This window comes from Giraffa tippelskirchi, chromosome 4 (genome assembly GCF_054371585.1).
Source record: "Giraffa tippelskirchi isolate mGirTip1 chromosome 4, T2T-mGirTip1v1.2.pri, whole genome shotgun sequence".
Classification (NCBI taxonomy): Eukaryota; Metazoa; Chordata; class Mammalia; order Artiodactyla; family Giraffidae; genus Giraffa; species Giraffa tippelskirchi.
The window spans coordinates 156,758,539-156,780,866 of NC_137278.1; the positions used below are offsets into that span (position 1 = coordinate 156,758,539).

At 50.9% G+C, this 22,328-nt stretch overlaps 5 protein-coding genes across 25 annotated transcripts in view; 3 read left to right on the top strand and 2 right to left on the bottom strand.

The window, feature by feature from the left end:
* The first annotated feature begins 510 nt into the window (after positions 1–510).
* MMP19 (matrix metallopeptidase 19) lies at positions 511–6,374 on the top strand. Of its 4 annotated transcripts, none has more exons than XM_081595226.1 (9): positions 511–719; positions 1,015–1,100; positions 1,980–2,110; positions 2,352–2,567; positions 3,045–3,290; positions 3,862–3,990; positions 4,775–4,939; positions 5,099–5,226; positions 5,419–6,374. In XM_081595226.1, the coding sequence occupies exons 1-9, from the start codon at positions 630–632 to the stop codon at positions 5,722–5,724; spliced, it is 1,497 nt and encodes a 498-aa protein (XP_081451352.1). In that variant the 5' UTR covers positions 511–629; the 3' UTR covers positions 5,725–6,374. The 4 variants fall into 4 exon arrangements, with proteins under 4 accessions (XP_081451352.1, XP_081451353.1, XP_081451354.1 ...); XM_081595227.1 differs by having other exon boundaries at positions 511–716; XM_081595228.1 differs by lacking the exon at positions 1,015–1,100.
* Positions 6,375–6,757: 383 nt separating this feature from the next.
* LOC145546920 (transmembrane protein 198-like) lies at positions 6,758–12,390 on the bottom strand. 15 transcript variants are annotated; one of them, XM_081595240.1, is made up of 5 exons: positions 11,971–12,390; positions 9,742–10,001; positions 8,597–9,178; positions 7,999–8,156; positions 6,758–7,877 (listed from the first exon to the last, which is right to left on the bottom strand). In XM_081595240.1, exons 2-5 carry the CDS (start codon positions 9,914–9,916, stop codon positions 7,719–7,721), a joined length of 1,074 nt encoding a protein of 357 aa, XP_081451366.1. In that variant the 5' UTR covers positions 9,917–10,001; positions 11,971–12,390; the 3' UTR covers positions 6,758–7,718. The 15 variants fall into 15 exon arrangements, with proteins under 15 accessions (XP_081451366.1, XP_081451367.1, XP_081451363.1 ...); XM_081595241.1 differs by having other exon boundaries at positions 9,742–10,907; positions 11,336–12,352; XM_081595237.1 differs by having other exon boundaries at positions 7,999–8,159; positions 9,742–10,907; positions 11,336–12,352.
* A 31-nt stretch (positions 12,391–12,421) lies between these two features.
* Positions 12,422–18,943, top strand: DNAJC14 (DnaJ heat shock protein family (Hsp40) member C14). Of its 2 annotated transcripts, none has more exons than XM_081595231.1 (7): positions 12,422–12,706; positions 12,961–14,426; positions 16,618–16,724; positions 16,926–17,033; positions 17,438–17,598; positions 17,682–17,784; positions 17,996–18,943. In XM_081595231.1, exons 2-7 carry the CDS (start codon positions 13,017–13,019, stop codon positions 18,204–18,206), a joined length of 2,100 nt encoding a protein of 699 aa, XP_081451357.1. In that variant the 5' UTR covers positions 12,422–12,706; positions 12,961–13,016; the 3' UTR covers positions 18,207–18,943. The 2 variants fall into 2 exon arrangements, with proteins under 2 accessions (XP_081451357.1, XP_081451356.1); XM_081595230.1 differs by having other exon boundaries at positions 12,422–12,514.
* A 239-nt stretch (positions 18,944–19,182) lies between these two features.
* On the bottom strand, positions 19,183–21,835 carry ORMDL2 (ORMDL sphingolipid biosynthesis regulator 2). The gene is made up of 4 exons (XM_081595253.1): positions 21,786–21,835; positions 20,522–20,696; positions 20,223–20,374; positions 19,183–19,631 (listed from the first exon to the last, which is right to left on the bottom strand). The coding sequence occupies exons 2-4, from the start codon at positions 20,693–20,695 to the stop codon at positions 19,496–19,498; spliced, it is 462 nt and encodes a 153-aa protein (XP_081451379.1). The 5' UTR covers position 20,696; positions 21,786–21,835; the 3' UTR covers positions 19,183–19,495.
* A 360-nt stretch (positions 21,836–22,195) lies between these two features.
* SARNP (SAP domain containing ribonucleoprotein) overlaps positions 22,196–22,328 on the top strand; it is a 47,632-nt gene continuing 47,499 nt past the window's right edge. For all 3 annotated transcript variants that reach the window (XR_014083395.1, XM_081595251.1, XM_081595252.1), the window contains exon 1: positions 22,196–22,246. Coding sequence is in view for 1 of the 3 variants with exons in the window: in XM_081595252.1 (XP_081451378.1) it covers positions 22,211–22,246 (36 nt within the window). In the remaining 2 variants the exon portion in view is untranslated. The remainder of the gene's footprint in view (positions 22,247–22,328) is intronic.

A 22,328-nucleotide genomic window follows, 5' to 3' on the forward strand; every position in this document is an offset into this window, starting at 1 on the left:
CACCCAGACATTCCAGACTCATCAAGGGCTTGAAATAATGACTTTTTATTAAGGCAGACACAAGTAGGCTTCAAGAGCATTTGAATTCTCAGCTTGGTCTTGGACGCAAAGAAACTGAGATCTCACCCTTCATTCTTTCATCTGCAGCCCAAGCACCTAAGTCTCAGTTTTATTTTTCCTGTCCTAGAGCAGACAGGGAGACTTGAAAGTGACAGATAAGGGGTTTATTGCTGAGGGGTCCCTTTGTCACAGGAATGCCCAACTTCAGAGGATGGCTCTGGTCCCTATTCCTAGTCTCAGCAGATATTCTGCTTCTGATCCTCCAGGACAACATGGGAAGTCTTTCTGAGTCCAGCAGAGGACCCTGGGGGCTGGGTTGGAGGCTCTTCTTGACTCCTGTTCTCTGGCAGGTCAGGGGTTAATGGTGAATTGCAACACATCTCTGGGCTGAGTCACCTCCTACTGACACTCCCCCCAATTTCTCTCCCGTGAAGTTTTATAAAGAGGACCAGAGACTGGAGAGTGAAAAGAACTGGAGGGAAGAGCCCCCCATCTAGCCCTGCTCCCTCAGGCTCCCAGGATTCTCAGAGCGGAGGGCACAAACTCTGAAGCTCTTGCCTGGTGGGACCATGAACCGGCAGCGGCTGTGGCTGGGCTTCCTACTCCCGCTGACCGTCTCATGCCGGGTTGTGGGGCCTGGAGAGAAGGAGGCAGCTGTGGTGAGTCTCCTGGGAAAGCCAGATCCAGGCTGGGGGAGGAATGGAGGAACTGCTCCTTAGTCCCATCCAAGCTGCCCTTTTGACCTACAACTGCCTGCCCTGCCCTTCACTCCTCTAGTCCATGATCTACCCCTACTCATCTCTACTCCCTTCCCTCATACTCCCCTAAGATGCCTCTCCTTCAGTCCTTCCACATCTGTCCCCTCCTATCCTAATGGGCTGTTAGGTCATGTAGAAGCTTCACCCAGAGACTAATCCCCTTTTGATTTTACCCACAATCCTACCCTCATCATAGGATTACTTGTTGCGATATGGTTACCTACAGAAGCCTCTAGAAGGATCTGACAACTTCAGGCCAGAAGATGTCATAGAGGCGCTGAGGTGAGAGGTTGTAAGGTGCATGCCTCCAGGGTCAAGTTCACAAGATCTTTTTCTCTTCTCACCTCTCCTATTCCCCAGGCCCACCTCTGCCTGCCTCACATCCATTTCGGGGATCCAAGGAATACGTGGTGGGACCTGGGGTGAGAAGGGGAGTCAAGGATGAGGGCACAGTTATTGGATCTTCCTAGGCCCTAAGCACTTCTTTGGAGGCTCCATCCCACATTATATCCAAAATACTATTATTTGGTCACATCCTGCAGGTGGTGTAATTTATATGAATTGCAGCTGAGTTGTTGACATGATGTCACCTTTCAAAAACATTTAATCCAGCATTTCTTTCTTTCTGTTTTGAAGTTTTCTTTTCATATTTTGGGTCTAATGGGTTGTTTCTCAGATTTGTTCCCAGTCCATTGAAAAGCCGCAATACTTGCGGTGCCTGATGGATGAAATTGCCCTAGTGCGAGCAGGCTGGACTGGGAACAGGGTGTCCAGCCAGGAGTGGAGAAAGCAGAGGGAGGACAGGCCCTCAGGTGGTAGCAGTGGTGAGAGACTCTCAGAACAGGAGTAGGACACTTACCAAGGCAGGAGGAGGTTAGAAATTTCAGTTGAGGAAGAAGGCAACGCCAGAGAGCACTTTACCCAAATAAGAGCATGAACACAGGGAGGTGAAGTTGGAGTATTGCCTTCTATGCAGAACAGAAGAGGAAGGCCCAATTCTGTTTGGCCTGGACTGGATCCTGGAGCGATCCCATCACCTCCAGAGCTTTTGTGCCATTCTCAGTCATTACGTCGGGCAAAAGGGGACCAAAGAGCTATTCCCATTTCTTAGTCATTCCAGATGCCCCTGTCCTGCTGGACCATCCCTCTCCCTCTTTCCAGAGCTTTTCAGGAAGCATCTGAGCTGCCAGTCTCAGGTCGGCTGGATAATGCCACAAGTGCCCGTATGAAGCAGCCCCGCTGTGGCCTGGAGGACCCCTTCAATCAGAAGACCCTTAAATACCTGCTGCTGGGTGAGAACTGAGCCTGGGAAGGGTCGGGGGGGGGGGGTCATGACTCTGGAGCACAGGTGACATTGGGACAGTCTGGACCGGCTCATCATTGAATGGATGGTAATCTGGTAATTGACTGATCACCACTTGCCCGGAAGTGTTGTTTCATGGCTTTGCTGAGTGAGTGCCCACACTCAGGGGAACTGTCCAGAGCTGGCAAAGGTATCTGTGCTTCTAATCTACTTTTTGGTTCAATAACCAGGCCGCTGGAGAAAGAAGCATTTGACCTTCCGCATCTTGAACCTACCATCCACCCTACCATCCTACGCAGCCCGGGCAGCCCTGCTTCAAGCCTTCCAGTATTGGAGCAATGTGGCTCCCTTGACCTTCCGCGAGGTGAAGGCTGGCTGGGCTGATATCCGCCTTTCCTTCCATGGCCGCCATAGCCCGTTCTGCTCCAATTCCTTTGACGGACCCGGTAGGCACCAGCTCTCAGCTCTCCTACCTCACGGACCTCTGTCTCCTTGAGTCAGTGACTCTGGAAACTTAATGTCAGGGTACCCGCCTATGCTCAACTGCACCCTACACTCTCCAACCACCTTCTAATATTCCCTTGGGGAGCAACATGTCATCTCCCTGGGGCCTTACCAAGCCTGTTTCTTTGAAGCTTATGCCTTCTTCCTTAGCTTAAATTCCTTTGCTCAAGGCATACTCCAGGGAGGACTGGGCCAAAGACAACAGAGTGACTGGGAGGTAACAGGACAGAGCGATGGGCATCCGTGAGAGATCGGGGTGGTGACAGGGAAATCTGAAAGGAGTGAGAGGTGTCCAAGAGATAGTCAATCTACTTGGGGGGATTTTAAGGGAATAGAGTAATTAGAGTTTATAACAGGCAGGGAATGCTCCACCCTAGGAGACTCTGATTTCCTGCCTGTCTACTTTTGCCTTTGTCCAGGGCGGGTCCTGGCCCATGCTGACATCCCAGAGCTGGGCAGTGTACACTTTGATGAAGATGAGCTCTGGACTGAGGGGACCTACCGAGGGGTGAACCTGCGCATCATCGCAGCCCATGAACTGGGCCATGCCCTGGGGCTGGGGCACTCCCGATACACCCAGGCCCTCATGGCTCCTGTCTATGCTGGCTACCGGCCCTACTTCAAGCTGCACCCTGATGATGTGGCTGGGATCCAGGCTCTGTATGGTCAGTCCTTTCCCCTAGTCCTCACAAGGGTCAGTCTGACCAGTGTCTCTTCAAGCACGAAGACACAGGTCTAATCTTCATGGAGGGAAATGGCTTGGCTTCTTTCTCTTCCTCCTGCCCCGTTATTCAGGCTTCTTCATTTTCAGGAGTTGTTTTTCTTTTTTTGGCCTTACTGCGTGGCTAGTGGTATCTCAGTTCCCCAATCAGGGATTGAACCCTGGCTGGTGCAGTGAAAGCCTGGAATCCTAACCACTTGGCCCCCAGGGAACTCCCAGCAGCTCTGTTTCTGACACTTCCAGGTCTAATCTTCCTTCCAGACCTCTCTCCTCCTACACCTGCTCTAGTGGATGAAGAATGAACATTCCAGCAATTCCCTCTCTCCCTTTCTAGTGCCTCTCAAAACTAAAACGTGTCTCCTGCTGGTATCAATGTGATCTTTCCTCCCACCAACAAAAGCTCTCCAGGTTTTCATTTTCCTCTCTATGCGACCTCTGAGCTTAACTTACAGTAGGAGAGTGGGGAGGCCAGTGCTCTGAGTTCTTTCCCTGAGCAGTATTATGTTACCTTGCAGGCAAGAAGAGCCCAGAGATAGAGGAGGAGGAGGAGGAAGACACGGCACTCCCCACTATACCCCTAGTGCCCACAGAACCCAGTCCCATGCCAGACCCCTGCAGTGGTGACCTGGATGCCGTGATGCTGGGTAAGGCTTGTAGGCAGGCAGTGGGGCAGGCTGCTGACCTTGAGACCTGGACAAATGGGACTGACATGGGACCTCAGGGTGATCAGTGGAGATTAGACTCTAGGCAGGGGTTAGTGGCCATGGATGGATGCATGTGGCCTGGGGAGGGAGGATTCAGAGCTAAATTCAAGATGGGCCAGGCAGGAATTTACCTCCGTTGTTGCCCTGTGAGAGCCACTAAACACATCTGGAAATACAGCAAGATGGAGAAAACAGTCTTGACTGGAATATCTATTAGAGAGGGTATTATACCCACATGGAAGTACAACTTGGAAGCCACCTGGAGTAGAAGGTGAGGTCCCTAAGTGGGAGCAGCTATCCACAGGGCTGATTTGCTGTGAATGACAAAAGAGAGGCTGAACACTTCTCTGCCCTTAATAATCCTCTCCTTGGATGAAAGTTGAATGAATATTTGGGGAATCAGCCTGCCTGAGATACCCAGAAGTCTTTATTTGACCACTGTCTTAAAAAAAAAAAAATTATTTGGTGGCATCAGGTCTTTGTTTCATCATGTGGGATCATTCGTTGAGGCACATGGTCTCTCTAGTTGTGGCTCAAGGGTTCCAGAATCCATGGGCTCAGGTTGTAGCACATGGGCTTAGCTGCCCTGAGGCACATGAAATCACTCTGGACCAGGGATCAAACCCGTGTCCCCTGCATTGGCAGGCTTATTCTTAGCCGCTGGACCAGTAGGGAAGTCCCAATACCTGTCTTTTTGACTTGTTGACACACCTCTTGCTCTTAGGGCCCCGAGGAAAGACCTACGCCTTCAAGGGAAACTATGTGTGGACTGTGACAGATTCAGGATTGGGTCCGTTGTTCCAAGTGTCTGCCCTCTGGGAGGGGCTCCCAGGAAACCTGGATGCAGCTGTCTACTCTCCTCGGACCCAATGGATTCACTTCTTTAAGGGTAAGGCACTAGTTTACACTGTGCTACCTGAGGAGGGCCTGTGATTAGAGATGCCATAAAAGGAGGGAGGGATGGGAAGTTTCTAGAGGGTGGAACGGAGGAACTGAAAGTTATCACCTGGGGACAGAGGTGACTTGTTCTTTCCTTATATGCTCTCAGGAGACAAGGTGTGGCGCTACATTAATTTCAAGATGTCTCCTGGCTTTCCCAAGAAGCTGAATAGGGTAGGACCCAACCTGGATGCTGCTCTCTATTGGCCTATCAACAAAAAGGTGTTCCTCTTTAAGGTATAAAGCTCAAAGGAAGGGCAAATCTTTCGTAGGAGGGGCGGGCTACCTCCTATGGAAAAGCCAAGACTTGCTCTGGAAGGAAGTTCTGCAGCTGCCATGGGCTGAGAGTAGACCTCAGTGGGGGTGGCAAGGGGGCGTCCCTAAGCTCTCTCATCATCCTTCTCTTCTCGCTGCCTACCCCACACCTAGGGCTCTGGATATTGGCAGTGGGATGAGCTGGCCGCTACTGACTTCAGCCGCTACCCCAAACCAACCAAGGGATTGTTTACAGGAGTGCCAGACCAGCCCTCGGCCGCCATGAGCTGGCGGGACGGCCGTGTCTACTTCTTCAAGGGCAAACAGTACTGGCGCCTCAATCAGCAGCTTCAAGCAGAGAAAGGCTTTCCCAGAGATATCGCCCACAACTGGATGCACTGTAGTCCCCCAAACACCACCGCATCAGATGGGGACACTGATTCCTCGGTCACAGGCATAGACTATTCAGCCACAGGATAACACTGGATACCATTTCCTTGGGCCGTAGATACACCTTGAACTCTGGCGGCTCACCCAGAGATACAATTTTGGACGTTATCCCCTTAGTCACAGACTTCAGCACCTTTTCATTCCCTGGTAATGACACTCTCTCAGAGGCCTGAGACCTCAATCAAATGTCTGCTGCAGCACAAGCATGAACCACGGACCTCAAGCCTCCAAATGACCCAGCTCCAGTCACCACCTCCCTGTACTCTTTCCCTCCTGGTCGGTGACTCGAACTCAGCCTTCAGCTCCGTCCATTTCTCCCCCATCCTAGATAGCACTTCCAACTGTGTCATTTATTGTCTGGAGGACATTGGTAGAAGAAAGGCATCCATCAGGCGTTTACCTGACAGCAGGCCACAGCTGGGAATGCCTGGGTCCTGTTCTTCCTAGGTAAAGAACAAGGAAACAGCATGGCCAGTAAAATGAGCAATGGCTTTGGAATCCTTGAGAATCACATCAACTTGCTTATGACTTTGGGCAAGTTAATTAACCTCACTAAGCCTCAGGTTTCCCATCTGAAAAATAAGGTTAACACCAATCCTGCAGAGTTGTTGCATTAAATGAAATACTGTGTGTGAAGTGCTTGGCACATTTGTGCTTAATAAAGGTTAACTCCATGTTCACAGGGCTTCCCAGGTGACTCAGTGGTAAAGAATTTACCTGCCAATGCAGGAGATAGTTTCAATTCCCTGGAGGAGGAAATGGCAACCCACTCCAGTATTTTTGTCTGAGAAATCCCATGGACAGAGGAGCCTGGTGGACTACAGTCCTTGGGGTCACAAAGAGTTGGACACGACTGAGCGACTGTGCAAGCGTGCACCATGTTCATAAGAGAGGACTGAATGGTTCTTCCTCTGGCTGTGTGTGTGCCACTCTTACAGTGGTCTGGCCTGATAAAAGTACCTTCATCAGATCTTTAAGGGACAGGGGACTTGTCAGTATGGCCAACTTGTGGTTTTGGGGTGCAAAGAAAGAAAAGAGCAACAGAAGAGGCTAGACTCCCAGGTTCAGTGTTCAATGTCATTTTATTCACATGTTCCCATGTTCTTCTTCCCTCCCATCATAACCTTGCTGCCCAGGGGAGAGACATATCTTCCTTCATGCTGTCTGATGAACCAGGGAACAGACTTTGGGCAGGTGAATTGGGAGCGGAGAGTTAGAATGGGTTAGTGGCTGGGACAATGTTCTGGTTAAGGAGATTAGTGTCCCCTATAATGAGAGGCAGAGAAGGCACTTGTCTCCCACACAGCCCTGAAGACCAAGCTCCTTTGGGCAAAAGGGCAAGATTCTGGCATATGGGCCAATGCTCTCTGCTTGAAGCAAGAAGCCAGCTTTTAGGGACAGTGGGTGCTGAGCCAGGCAGTGCCCTGTGGTCTTCCCCACATTAAGAAGGGAAAGGGAAGCACCATGGAGGACAGATACCCCCAACTGAGGTAGGAGAAGGGGGCTTGAGTCTGGGGGTCCAGAGAGAAAGGCTAACCAGGAACTCAACTGCTTCCTGATGAGGGGCCTGGGAATCAGGGATCCTGGAGCTCCTCTGGTGCCCTTCTCCCCACCAAAAAGCTATCAAGTGCTTTAGGAGCCTTCCTGATTTTCTATAGGTAGGTCCTATGAAAACAATACCCCTTATTTGATCATTGAGAGGCACACTGAGGCAGGTATACAGAAGGCTATTTGGATAATGGTCCTCCTTTGTTTGATTTGAAGGGAATTAGGGAGTCAGTTACTTTAGGGACCAGGGCACCTCTATTACTGGACAGAGGTAGGTACTCATACTTCCATTCCTCTCTTTTCCCCACAAGAGTCCTCTCTATCTGTCCCTGAAACATATCTCTACAGGGCTGGTCTGGGTTGGAGCACAGATTCCATCCCCAAGTCCAAGAGGTGGGGAAGTCTGTGTGTGGATTCTGCTGGCCCAGGCCCTGCCCACTTAGTGTTCCCAGGCCTTTGTTCCCATGGTGAGGGCATCAGTGGAGGTTTAGGCTCAGGTCTGGGTGGGTGGAACCAGAAGGTGCAGTGAGGGGGACAGTGGAACCACAGTCAGAATCCAGGTCCAGGACAGTGTGGGGAGCGGTGGCCTGGGTGCCTGGTCCTAGCTGGCGCTCTCGAAGGCTCTGGAAATAACTCTGGAGGGGCAGGGCAGACAGGGCAGAAGAAAGGGCCTGGATCAGTACCCACCCTCCCACCCTGACCATCCCTCTGTGCCTTCTGCCCTAGTCCCAGAGCAGCCCCCACGCCTCCACTCACTGGAGCCAGACTGTCGGCAGGGTTCCGTGCGCTGGCAGGGAGCTGGCGCCGGTAGCTGCCCTCACAGAGCCCCGCCCCAGGGGAGGTCCGGTGCCACTTGGCCTCCTGATGACGGATCCGGAGGAGCTGGAGATGCCTTCGCTGGTGGCTCAAGACCACTGCTTGGGAGGGGACAATACAGACTCAGGGAGGCTTCTTCAGACTCTGAAACCCACCCCCAGATTCACTCATACTCTAGAGAAACCCATTTGCTTTCCCTGTTATGTCTCTCTCAAACCTCATCCCCCTCCCAGTTATTCTAAAGAAACTTTTCTTTGGAATCCTCCTACTCTTCCCTCCTGACTTCCCTGAGATCTTTCTTTCCTTCCACATCAGTCCCCAGTAACTCTTCCCTGCTCCCCAACCTCCCGACAATTTCTCTTCTCATTCTTACCCAGACTTTTGACTCCTCCAACTCTAACTTTTTTTCAGTGGCCTGCCTCACACACCTTAGACACCTCTGTCTTTTGCCCTCAAGTGTATTTTCCCCCTTCACCTCTTTAAATCTGGGAACCAGGGACACAGGTTGTCTGCTGTCTATACCATGGCAGTAACTCACCATTGGCATGGCCTCCGTGTTCCTCATCCATGAGCTTCCACTGGGCCAGGGCCCCAAGGGCCCCCAGGGCTGGCCAGGTCCCCAGCAAGACCCAGCTATACCAGCAGAGAGGAGGCAAGGCTGGAAGTGCCTGCAAGCGTTGGCCCAGCCGACTGCCCAGCGCCAGCCCCTCCAGGAAGTAGTCAGCACAGGCCACCAGCACTGCAGCACCCAGCAGGGCTGTGCCCAGAACTGTGAATGGACGTGGCCACCGAAGCGTGAACAGGGCTCCCAGCAGTGCCAGCCCCACCATCCCCCCAGCTGGCACCCAGGCTGAAGGTGGTTGGTAGATGGGCTCGGTGCCCAGCAGGACCCCGGTGCCCAGGGTTAGGCCTAGTAGGAGACCAGTCAGGAAGAGCCCAACACTGCGAACCAGCATGGTGACCAGACCGCAGAGGAGTCCGATGCCGAGCGCAATGCCCGCGCTCACCTCCAGGCTCAGCTGTGTCTCTAGCACTCGCTCCTTATGGCACAGCAGGAAGATCACCAGGGCTCCTGACAGCAGGCCTGAGAGAAACATCACTGCTTTGAAGCAGCGGTAGCCTAGGAAGGGAGGCAGGAGGCAATGAGAGGCAGAAAGGGGTGGGTGGGGGAGGGTCAACAGGGCTGGGCTCTGATGACTCAGAAGGGATAGGAATGGCTAACCAGAGGAGCAGAAGTCAGGAGCAGCACCCCCAGGGACCTCAAGGCCAAGGGCAGAAAGGGATCATCTTAGGGAGGGCAGGGACATTTCAGGAACTGTGGGGTGATGGGAGGGCAAATCAGGAGGTAAGATGGATGCATTGAGGGGAATAAGTATAGAGAAAAGGTTTCGTCCTTTCAGGGATGGTAGACAGGAAGAAATCAGCACAGGCTAATTCAGGTTATTGGGGAATGAAGTAGGAGGCAAGGGGAGGGAAAATGATAGTTGCCAGGGGTCAGAGCTGAAGGAGTGGGCGCGTGGGGGATGGAAGAAGAGCTGGCGAGAGTGGCATTGGACACAATGAAGGTAGGCATCCCCTGACAGAGAAGTAGAGGTGGCTCATGAGCAAAGGAGAAAGCTGGCATCATCTCTGAGGGTGACAGTCTTGGGCAGCTGCCCCCCAGAACCCTGGCCCCGCCCTCACCGAAGCAGCAGTAGATGATTCCAAAGCAGCAGCAAAGGGCACACACCAGGGCGGGTGCCAGGTCAGGACTGTCTTGGGGTTGCAAGACACATCTCAGGTCTGGAGGCTCTGGGAGTTGTTGATTAAAGGGCCTGGGGTCAGAGGTCATGGCCAGGGGCAGCAAGGCTTCCTCCATGGCCGAAGAGAAGGTGGTCACAGAGGGGAAGGTCAGTGTCAGCTCCTCTCATCCATCCATGAATGTCTTGAGGGGGCTGGGAAACCTGCAAGGGGGTAAGGGGGCAGGAACTCAGGTGCCCATGAACCTCAAGGACGCCTTTCTTTTAAAGAAAGGCCAATTTCAGGATGGAGCTTAGCTCTGCTGGGGAAACTGAAGAAACCTACAGGGCAGGAATCAGAGAGGCCAGCTGTCTATCACCCTCTAAAACAAGGACATTAAGTGGAACTTCAAATCTTAAAAGGTAATGAGTCTTGGCCCCCTGGCTTTTCAGGGTGGGGTGGGAGGAGTAGGAAGTCCTCTGTCTGTGGAAGGGGGTACTGCGGGCTAAAGGCTCAGTAGCCTGTTCCAGTTGAAAAGAAAGCTTGTCCCATCTACAGCTGGGACTCAAAATCATCCCACTGGATGGGGAAGGGTGGAGTTAGTAGAAAGGGGAGGAGAAGGAAGAGGAGAGAATGAGTCATGGTGGGGGTCTCCTAACAACTGCTCCAACCCCAGAGAGGGAAGAGGGAAAAAAATCAGACACCATAAGAGGAATCAAGTAGAGACAGTAACCGACACTTTGTCAGGGTTGGGAAGCTTTGGCCTCAGGTGGAGATGGGGTTATTGGGGGAAGGTGTCCATCCAGCCACAGTCCAATGCCCACCAATCCCTCATGGACTGAGCAGGCGCCTTGCTCACAGGCATCTCACATCCTCCCCTCAGGACACTGGTGGGACTCTTTCTACCTCTCCCTTTCCAGGGCTGCCAGTGCGATTTGAACTCAGTTCCTGAAAGGAAAACACCAAGGAGGGGCTGGCATTGGGGGCACTAAAGGAATGGGGTAGAGTGGGTGCAGGCACTTCCTTTCAGCTGTCTTCTTTTGGATATCAAGGTCTTAACAGGCAGGGAGGGGACTTGGCTTGGGGAGTCCCTGGGGCTCCTCTCCTCGATCCTTGGAAGTCTGGGGACCCTAATCAAGGAGAGATTGGGGAGGGGGTGTTAACTACTCACCACCCTGTCAGGGCTGAGGAACGGAGGGGGTAGACGTGCTTCCCTAGACCCCCTGCTGCATCCCTGCCCAGAGTCTTAGGCGTCCGGGCGGCTGTCGGGCGTGGGCACCCTTAAGGCCACTCTGTTCTTTGCCCCCTAAACTCTTGCAAGTCGTATCGCAGCCCAAGCCCCAGTGAGCTAAACGCAACCAGCTTTGAGGGTGGAGGAAGGGGACAGGGTGTGTGTGGGGGGGTGACATCACGGGGCGGGACCCTCCAAATCTTTTCCCTGTGTGTGTGGGGGGACCCAGTTTGCCTACTGCTCTAGGCTGGGATCAGAGACCCCCATCCATAGCCGGGAGGGGCTTTGGGGGAACCGCAAGAGGTTTGGGGAATGGTCTCTGAATACCTATGCGCTGACTCAGCAACTCGAAGCTTTCAAACACCCTACTGGTGTCCCAGCGCCCCCTACTCCGGCTTGGTTTCTTCCACTTCCCAGAGAATTGGAGTATTGTCTACTGGAGAACTTGGTGGTCCGGATCGGGGACCCCGGGAAGGGGCTCTTACTGGTCTGGGGCGCCGACGAGGGGTTCATGGGTAGAAAAACTTGCGGAGCAAGACGGGGGTCTGGAAGGGGAACTAACAGAGAGGCGTTTGCAGAGCAGGGGACCGACAGAGAGGGTACCCAAGCCGGGTCTGCGTGGGGGCGGGGGCGCTTGTCAGCGTCGAACAAACATCTTGGTATGCAAACGAGATACAAAGAAGCACGCAGATAAGGGCAGTGTTTTTTGGCACTCCGCTCGGGTCCTAAGCCCAGCGGAGCCACGCTCCCAGTCCTCCGGCCCCGCTTCGTGACGGGGCCTGAGAGCTGCACCCAGAAGGGCAGATCCGGGCCGTGGATGCTACAGTTATACAAGGCAGTTCGTCAGCTGTGTCAGGCGCTGGGGGGGCCGAGGGTTGCTGGGAAAGAAGGGGGAGCGAAGGAGGTCCAGGGCGGGGGCAGGCCCGGGGCGTCCTCCCCTCCGCTCCATCCCCGCATGATACCAAAGGGCCTCTGTCCTCGTTACAGGCAGCAGGGAAGGGATCAGTGCGGTGGTTCCTCTACGTTCCCTGGTTTTGTCTGCAAGGGAAACAGACTGGACTCGGTGGCTTTCCTCTATCTCCTGGTCTCAGCAAAGCCCAAGAACACAACCAGAGGAACCCTGAGAATCAGCTCCCAGTCCGCAGGCACTGCTGTAGCGCCCGCTTGCTTCGCTTCCGGTGGAGCAACCTTCGGGGACTCCACTTCAGCACGCGGAGGGCGGCAGTAGAGGGCCCTTTAAAGGGCGGGGCCAGCGCTTCCCCAGGACCACCTCCTCTGGTTCGACTTAGCCTGCAGGACTGGCTTGCACCTCGGTCTACCGCTTTTACTTTTCCTTCCCGTGTCTTCCCTGGTGACCTCGGAAGTGGAAGTAGACGCGAATCGGCGGCCGCGGCGGGGACGGAAGGCGGAAGCAGAGCGTGAGCGGGAGGCGGAGCCGGGGGAGCCGTAGCTCCCCCTGGCCCTCGGCCCAGCTGCTCGAGGGGGAGGAGTTACCGCCGCTCTTCGGTATGTTACCTCGATCCCCTCTACCCAGCCCGAGGGTTAACGGATTGACTCTGTCAGGGGCAGTCTCAAGCTCCGCCCCTAGATGTTCCTGAAGGGCCGCACGGTCCCCACCCTTTTCTGGCAGCCTGCGGCCCCCTTTCCGGTCGTCTTTCCCTTTTTCCCAAGAGTGACCCCAGGACCACACCCTTTGCGGTACCTTCCTTTTCCCCTGTTTCAGGGTTATAGCTTTCTGGGGAAAGAAAAAATAATAAGGGAGTTTGGAGGAGTGGGGGGAGGGAGCAGGGTTGCCGTTAATGTAGTATTGGCTTTATTGCTGGGGTGATGAATGCCCCCGGAAATTTTAAAACAAGGGAGCTGGGTGCATTCAATATATACCCAATTTAACATTATTTAACCTTTTTGTTGGTCCTATCCTTGATCATCCCCACTTGATACCTCTGTTACAGGCATCAGAAGTTACTATGATGGCTGTGACCTAAAATCCTCAGGAAGCCCCGGGGTCATGGCCCAGAAGCACCCCGGAGAAGGAGGGTTGTGTGGAGCCCACCACAGTGGTGGTGCCTCCCTCAGGACTTTAGGACCCTCTGTGGACCCTGACATACTTTCATTCTCAGGACTCAGGGACTCAGCGGGGCCTGCTCCTAATGGTACCCGCTGCCTCACAGAGCACTCTAGTCCTAAGTACACACAACCCCCAAATCCAGCCCACTGGTCGGATCCAAGCCATGGACCCCCAAGGGGTCCAGGGCCCCCTCTGGCTGGAGAGGACCCTGATCAGAGTGAGGCATCTTCAGAAGAGTCAGGAGTGGACCAGGAACTCTCAAGAGAGAATGAGGCTGGGTACCAGGATGATGGGAACTCTTCTTTTCTTTCCATTCCATCTACTTGTAACTGCCAGGGAACCCCTGGAATCCCTGAAGGGCCTTACTCTGAGGGAGGAGATAGCTCTTCTAGCAACTTTTGCCACCATTGTACCTCTCCAGCTTTGGGGGAAGATGAAGAGTTGGAAGGGGAATATGATGAAGAGGAACCTCTTAAGTTCCCCACTGATCTTTCACGTGTGCCCAGTGAAAAGAAACCTGCACCCCGGAGACAACGGCACCGTGTTCCAGCCAAGGAGGACACTCGGGAGGGTGGACGAAGAGATCCCAGATCCCCTGGTCGACATCGGCTGGGCCGGAAACGGAGTCAGGCAGATAAACGCAGAGGACTGGGATTGTGGGGAGCAGAGGAACTGTGTCAGCTTGGACAGGCAGGCTTCTGGTGGTTGATCGAACTGCTAGCATTAGTTGGGGAGTACGTGGAGACTTGTGGCCATCTCATCTATGCATGCAGGCAGCTGAAAGGCAGTGATCTGGACCTTTTTCGTGTCTGGGTGGGAGTGTGGGTTGGGCGGCTGGGGGGCTGGGCCCAGGTGATGTTCCAGTTTCTGAGCCAGGGGTTTTGCTATGGGGCAGGGCTGTTCACCCGTTTTCTTAGGCTTGTGGGTGCTTTGCTGCTCCTGGCTCTGGCCCTTTTGTTGGGCTGTTTACAGTTGGGCTGGCGGTTTTTGGTAGGATTGAGTGACCGGTTAGGCTGGAGGGGTAAAGCCACCTGGCTCTTCTCTTGGCTGGCTTCTCCCACCTGGCAGCGTTGCCTGATTCTGCTGAGAGAGAGCAGGCCCTGGCAGCAGCTGGTAAGGATAGTTCAGTGGGGTTGGCTGGAGTTACCTTGGGTCAAACAGAGGACCAATAGGCAGGGGAATGCACCTGTAGCTGGTGGTCGTTACTGCCAGCCTGAAGAGGAAGTGGCTCGACTCTTGACCATGGCTGGGGTTCCTGAGGATGAGCTAAACCCTTTTCACGTGTTGGGGGTTGAAGCCACAGCATCAGATGTTGAACTGAAGAAGGCCTATAGGCAGCTGGCAGTGATGGTGAGTACCCTTCCCTCTGTTTCCAGTTCTTTGTTCCCATATTTTATTTTCCATTACAATTTTTAGGTGAGTAGAAGAAAGGAGAGTAGAAAATCAACTTGAAGATGAAATTATCTTTAATTCTCAGGAAAGAGTTTTAAAGGGGATCTGACTTTCCCTGAAAGTTTTGTATCATGAACTTCTTTTTCTCAATGAAAATAAATGAACCTGGTAGAGTAGACAGTGCTGGACTCACTCACCCTGGAATAGCCAGGTGAAATCCCTCCAAGTAGGCTGGAGAAGAGGCCTAGTCAGAACACTTATCAGTTCCTCCCTCCTGAACAAATGAGGGGTTTCTGAACACAGAGAAATCCAACTGTCTTCCTAGTGAGGCAAGTGTGGGAAGATTCAGAGAGTACATGTGAGTGATTATTCCAGGACCAGGTGAAAGAAAAGCTATTTCAAGACCAACAACTCAGGTTGGGAAAGGGAAGGCGAATGGAACATAAATCTTGGAGAAGCATGTACGTATGTATGTCATACATGAAAATGTTGGTGATTAGGTAGGATATAGGTGGTTGTGACTTAAATGCTTGAGGGAAATGGTTTAATACAAGCATGCAATCAAATTGTTTTTAGAAGTAGATATTTGGTTGCTATTTTTAGATGTGATTGTTACCGCTATTTCTGTACAAGTAAAACTGTTATGAATATAAGTGTGATCTGCGTGCTAAGTCGCTTCAGTCATGTCTGACTCTTTGCAACCCTAGGGACTGTAGCCTGCCAAGCTCCTCTGTCCATGGGATTCTCCCATGGACAAGAGTATTGGAGTGGGTTGCATGTCCTTCTCCAGGGGATCGAACTTGCATTTCTAAATCTGCACTGACAGGCGGATTCTTTATGACTAGTGCCACCTGGGAAGTCCATGATTATAAGTAATGTGTGTAAATTACCTCAGTGGTTGCATGACATGAAAGAGGAATGGGCAACCAGAGTTTCCATTAACCATTCTAGGTACAATAAAATACCAGACCTGAAACTTACCAGATAACTAAATTAGTTTGGTGGGAAATATATGCCCCTTATTGGATGGCCTGGGTTATTCTGAGAGTGAGGATCAGTGTTCACACTGAAATCGTTATTAACAGTAGAGGTCTTTGCTCACCTTCATGTCTTTTAGCAGATTTCATCTCTTGGGGAATGTCATTCAAAAATTCTCATTTTCAACTTACTTTCTTAAAGTAAAGTTCCCTGAACCTCAGTAGAACTGTCCCACAACCTGAGGTTACCCCCTTTTTCTGGGCTAGAGTATCTGGGCTCTTTTTGGCTGAGCCATGTGGCATGTGGAATCTTCGTTCCTTAAGATTGAAGCAGGGATTGAACCTGCACCCCTTGCATTGGAAGCACAGTCTTAACCACTGGACGACCAGGCAAGTTCCTGTAATCTTTTATACAGCCTCTCACTGCCCTTATCAGGCCCTAACATGACCATTACTCACATTCTGTAAGCTTGGGGATATGAGAGAGATGACAGCATTCTGCAAGAGACTAGCTTTATCTCTGTTTTTGGTGAATGAGGATGGGAAAAATCAAGGAACTATAGGAAGTGAGAATATTATTTGTCTTGGAGAAAAGGCTGAAAAGTGGATAAAAAAACTGAGGGTCATGGTATGTTATTTCACTCCTGGAACAGAAAGGCAAACCATTGTAGGAAGTTTTGAGTAGATATGAGAATTTCCTTGATAGAAACAGTTTGAGGATTGTTGGAACTCTATGACTGACAACAAAGTTAAAATATAAGAGCTTAGTATGTGTGGCAGGGTGATCAACCATCCTTGTTTGCCTGAAATTGAAAGGTTTCCTGAAACATGAAATTTAAATGCTAAAATTGGGACAGTTCCAGGCACACTAGAGTGGTAGATCACCATAGTGCCAGATTCTCTGTATTCTGCTTCATGTGTATTCTCATTTAATACTCCTAACAGTCTGTGATAGATAAAATACTCTAGGTCATGAAGCTAATGAGCAATAGAGTCAGGACTTAAACCCAGATCTATCTGCAGAGCCAGAGCAATTAACCATTAAGCTATATTGATTCTTCAAAAGGGTGTTGAATATGAGGTTATCAACAATAACCTGTTGATATGAGGTTATTTTGACTCAAGATGGGGAGAGGGTTGGAATGGATATGTAATGAAATCTGTTTTGGTAGGTTCATCCTGACAAAAATCATCATCCTCGGGCTGAGGAGGCCTTCAAGGTTTTGCGGGCAGCTTGGGACATTGTCAGCAGCCCTGAAAGACGGAAGGAATATGAGATGTAAGTTGGAGCTAGGAAATTATCAGGTAGGTTAAATGAATAACCTTCAATAGCAGAGATCCCTGGACTTGTGGATGAAGGCTCTCTGAGGCAGAACTGAGGTGGCTTGTCTAGCTGACCAAGGGCCTCAAGAGGCCAATATATCTGTCTCCCTTTGTCCCTCATTCAATATCCTGACTTACATAGCCTTTTTTCTCTCAGGAAACGAATGGCAGAAAATGAGCTGAGCCGGTCAGTGAACGAGTTTCTGTCCAAGCTACAAGAAGCAATGAATACTATGATGTGCAGCCGATGCCAGGGAAAGCATAGGTATGATTTAAATAGGACAGGACTGGGACAGCCACAGTTTAGGGACCGGGTGATCAAAAACGTTCCTTGAAAAAAAAAAAAAACAAAAAAAACGTTCCTTGTATCACTGGTAGTTGTGGGATCCAGATGGTAAGTAAAAAGACCCTCAGATTCTACTTTTGCCATGTTGTCAAGAGATTGAGGATCTGAATTAGCAAGAAGACAAGATAGTATTTCTGGCTTTAAGATAGGTTGGGGGCAGGGCGTACACAGGCATACATAACAACTGAGTGGCGGTAATTTTAGATGTTTGTCAGTAACCATACTTGTCGGTAACAGTGAGACATCAGTAATGATGAGACTGTAGCAATGCTCTAGGTAGTCTTAACATATTATTAAGGAACTGTCTTTTTGTTGAATTTCAGGAGGTTTGAAATGGACCGGGAACCTAAAAGTGCCAGATACTGTGCTGAGTGTAATAGGCTGCATCCTGCTGAGGAAGGTGACTTTTGGGCAGAGTCAAGCATGTTGGGCCTCAAAATCACCTACTTTGCGCTGATGGATGGAAAGGTGTATGATATCACAGGTATATTTCTGTCCCCTGGGAAGTATGGGCTCATATATGCTCAGAACTGTGACATTTTGGCTAATTGTCTCTCATGCTTGCAGAGTGGGCTGGATGCCAGCGTGTGGGAATCTCCCCAGATACCCACAGAGTCCCTTATCACATCTCATTTGGTTCGCGGATGCCAGGCACCAGTGGGCGGCAGAGGTAGGTGGTGTTTCTCTCAACGATCTATCCACTGTTCTAGTTCTGAATATGGTTTCCAGTCACAAGCTGTTTAGGACATGTAGGTGTCTCACCATTTAAGAAGTTTGGGACCTGACTCAGTATGTCTTTAACATATGTAAAAATAGATGAAATAGATAACCATTTGACTTCAGTATCTGTTGCCTCATCATGCCTTCTGTTTTCCTCTCAGAGCCTCTCCAGATGCCCCTCCTGCTGATCTTCAGGAATTCTTGAGCCGGATCTTTCAAGTACCCCCAGGCCCGATGTCCAATGGGAACTTCTTTGCAGCTTCTCAGCCCGGCCCTGGGGCCACTGCAGCCTCCAAGCCCAACAGCACAGTACCCAAGGGAGAAGCCAAACCGAAGCGGCGGAAGAAAGTGAGGAGGCCCTTCCAACGTTGACACCCCTTCTCTTTCCTCCAGTCAATGTCAGGGAGTCAAAAGGGCTGTGTACAGCACCAGATGGAGTTGATTTGTTTATTTTTAAATATTTAAAAAAGGGAAAATTTTAAGCTCAAATTGTTCACTCAGTACTTTTAGGAAGCCCTGGAACCACTCTCCCTCCTCCACCAGCACCCAGGAACTGAATCTTGTCTTCTGACAATACCAAAGAAATAGGGGATGTCTAGAACAAAGAACCTGGGGCCTGGACCTGGGCTGGACGCTATCTCCCATAGTGTGGGAACTGGGTATTTCCCTGGGGTCTGTATGCCTTTATCTTGTCTTTTGCTTCTTATAGCAGATGACACTCCCCTTCCTCCCCCTTTAAACGAGTCTGTCTTATTTCTTGACTCATTTCAGGAGGGAGCCCCCTCCTTTGCCCCAGTATACTAGTTAAAAGAACAAGAAAGCATGTAACCCTAATTATAGGAGATACGTAAGAGTTCAGAGAGTGGGAACTCTCACCTTGTGGGTAATCACCCAACTTCATGCTTGTTGCTGCAGGGATGGCCACAACTAATAATTTTTAAAAAACAAGATTCATGCCCTCAGCCCTTGGGTGAGGGGGAAGGGTAAAGGGGCTCCCGGCAGCCCCCTTATGATCCAAGGGTTTGTATTTTTTTAAGTTTGTTCATATTTGTATGTACATATCTATTTAAAGCCAGGGGATTATCTTTCTATAAATACGTAACTGGCAACCTGTATCTTCCCTCTCTTCTTTGCCCATATAGCTGGAGCCATTTTTCTCATTTGAGAATCTTTTCCTTCCTAAGTGTTAGAGTGAAGGGCACCTCCTGCTGGACCAAGGGAGGGGGATAAAAAAAAATACCTTTAAGAAATTTTGTAGTTCTGTAAGTCAGGCATTGTTGCATCTTTCTTCTCTAGCTTTATGAAGACATCTCCCTACCCTTCTTGCTGACCAAACTGTAGCCATATATGAAAAAAATTATCTTTATTATAAGGAAAACACACAGTAAAACAGAGCTGGAAGGTGGTGGGAGTGGATGATAGGGAAAACCTTAATCAACCAAAAAGCTGCCCAAGCATGGCTTCCTGCTGTGGAGCAGAGTGATTTGCCCCTTACCTCACCTGTCTTTCCTGATTCAAAGAAACCTGCTCCTTTCCAATGAAAATTTGTGAAAATTTGAATTTCCAGTGGGGGCGTTTGGGAAAGGTTGCATAGTTCTCAGGCTGTACAGAGAAAGGAGTGATGTTACAGCCCTTTGTTCCAACATCCCCAGCCCCATCTCTCAGTATTTGTTGATGCCAAAGAGACGAACCCCATGAAACTGGGGCAACTTGGGCAGCAGTACGCTAAGCAGTGAGGCTGTGTTGATGAGGAAGTGAGCAGCATCATATTTGGTGTAGAAGCTCGCCAGGAGGTATCTGGGGAGAGAAGAAATAGGTTAAATGAAGTTGGCCTTCCCTATCCATATTCAGGCCTTTCCAGCAACTTTCTTTTCTATTTTAAATAACCTGTTTTACTGCATGCAGTCCTAGGATATCTAAAAATATTTCAGCTATATTAACAATATTTACTTTGGGGTTGGGGAGATAATCAGATAGCACCTTTAACTGGAGATTTATAAATTAGTTTGTGCTTTAAAAAAAAAATTGTTAATGACAGGTGGCAAATGACAGCTGAAGCAGTTTAAGCCTGTGTGACTGTTAGAATCCTTTTTGCTACCACTTCTCATAGATTTACATCAGTTCTGCCTTTATTCACTTCTTTGGAAGTGTAAAATAATTTGTTTTACTTGTTTATCTTTTCTTAGTCCCTTCTCCATTCTCCTACCACCAAGGAGGCAGCAAGTAATGCTTGCTTACTGTCTTCTACTTTTTACTGTTCTCACTAGATTTAGAGCTAATGTATCTTCACAGGGTCTAGGTGAGTAGAAGTCCGCTGTTTTTAAAGGTTCCCTGTGGACCTTTGTACCTGGCTCTTGAAGCATCTCCCCTATTTCCCCCTGGACTCACAGTACAATGGGAGAGATGCTGAGGAATTTTCGGGAAGAGGTAAATTGGAGCCCGTAGTCCATCTGTTCCCAGTGTGTCAGTAGCCGAGCCTTTCCTTGGTCAGGGGTCTCAAAGGGTGTCCCTTTCACCGTATGTAGGAAGACATACATAACCTGGGAGCAGGGAAGGGGACAGTGTGAGGTACTGGGGCATAAAGTAGTCCCTCAGCTGAGATCCCAAAAGGAAGACAGAAATTCCCAGTAATTGTTTTTGGTTGGGAAAAGCCTGGGGTGGGTAAAGGGGCATGGTTTAGTGCTCACCAAGTTATGGATGACGTTGGTCAGTGTCCAGACAACAGGAATGCTGAAGAAGGGAATGCTGAGTAGAACCACATGCAGCAGTCCTACCAAGATGATGTAGGCCAGCCAGATGCCCCGGCTATTCATCACTCGAGTGTTGGGGTTTACTTCGCTGTGTGCCACCCCTACATTCATCCTACCACAGTGGGGGATCAGGCAGAAGTCCAACTTAATTTCCTCTCCACCCTTCTTGGAGTTTGTTTCTCCAAGTTGTCTCCTGAGTAGCCCAAATCCCCCGGACTCTATTGGGAATGAAAGAACTTACCCCATTACGCGCAAAGGAAAAACTGAAGACTTGGGGGAAAAAATTTAGAAGGCAAGACGAGCACACTCTACATGTTAGAGACATGATAATCTTTCTTCTGATCCTTACACTTCAACTGTAACTTGAAGGAGTAAGCATAGGCTTGGCGCACCTCATGGAGCAAGGGTAACAGAAGTATCTTACTATCCTTAAGTTAATAAGGAACCATGAAGACATTAGGTACACCCAAAATTACAGAAGAGGGTCATGGGAAACAAGGAACCACTAAGGAGGGATGAGGGGGTAAAGCTACCTTTCCTAATAGTCAGTTCACTCAGTTGTGTCCGACTCTTTGAGACCCCATGAAGTGCAGGATGCCAGGCTTCCCTGTCCATCACCAGGGAAGCCTGGCATCCTGCTCAAACTCATGTCCATCGAGTCGGCGATGCCATCCAGCCATCTCATCCTCTGTCGTCCCCTTCTCCTGCTTTCAACCTATCCTGGTCCCCACCTCTTCCTCTGGGGCTCCCCCGTCCTCTCATCTCTGTGGCATGTAAGCAGCAGCATCCTAATTCCTTCTCTCAAGCGTGGGGTGCTGCTAGAATGTGCCCAGGGCTTTTGCACTGAACTAGGAAGGGACGTGAGCCGAGCGTCTCGAGAGGTGGAGCCCTAGTCCCGACTTCAGGGCGGCTCTGATCGTCTGAATTTGGCCCGTTTAAAATCGTGCTTGCCCTGAAGTTGATGACGCCGGGTTAAGAAGCGAATCTGGCCCGCCCTCTACCTAAAATTCCCTAAACCCCAGTAATGATTTGAACTCGCCCCCTTGCTCCTCCCAGGCCCCCTCTCCTTCATCGGCTTCCCTTAGGGTTGTGTTCAGCGCTCCTCTTTCGGTCTGTTGCTCGCCGCCGCTTCACCCACCCCGCTCGTTTGCCTCCCACCATTTTTCCTTAGCACCCCTTCCCAGTCTCTCGGTAAACTTACCTGCCAGCTTCGGAAGCCCGTCCGGGTCGGGGCGCGGCGCTTGCTTCTACACCTGCGGTCTCCAGGAAGCAGCCTCCCCGCCCATCTGCGCTCTCCCTATTGGTGGAGCAAGGTCAGCGCCACCACCACTCATTGGCTGGCGATCCGCCGCGGGGACGCACCCTTGGTCACCATTGGTCACCATTTCCGTCGTTCGGAAAGTGCCGAACCCGCCCTTCTCCAGGTCCCACCTTTTGAGAGAGGTGGGGAAAGCAGCTTGGAGGAGTGAGGGCGACGCCAGCTATTGACTAATGGAAAGAGTTGATAGTAAGAGGCGGGAGTAAGAGCTCCAATGATTGGCCGGCCGTGGCTGTAGGCGCCGAGGCGGGAGCTCCCGGAGGTGGAGGCAGCGGGTGGGGGCCCGGCGGTGTGGAGGGGGTAACAAGATGGCGACTGAGACGGTGGAGCTTCATAAGCTGAAGGTATCGGGAGGCGGGGAAGGGCCGGGTCGGACTTTTCCGGAGACTAAATTTTGCTGGCGGGTTGGCGCCTTTTCCTTGAAGG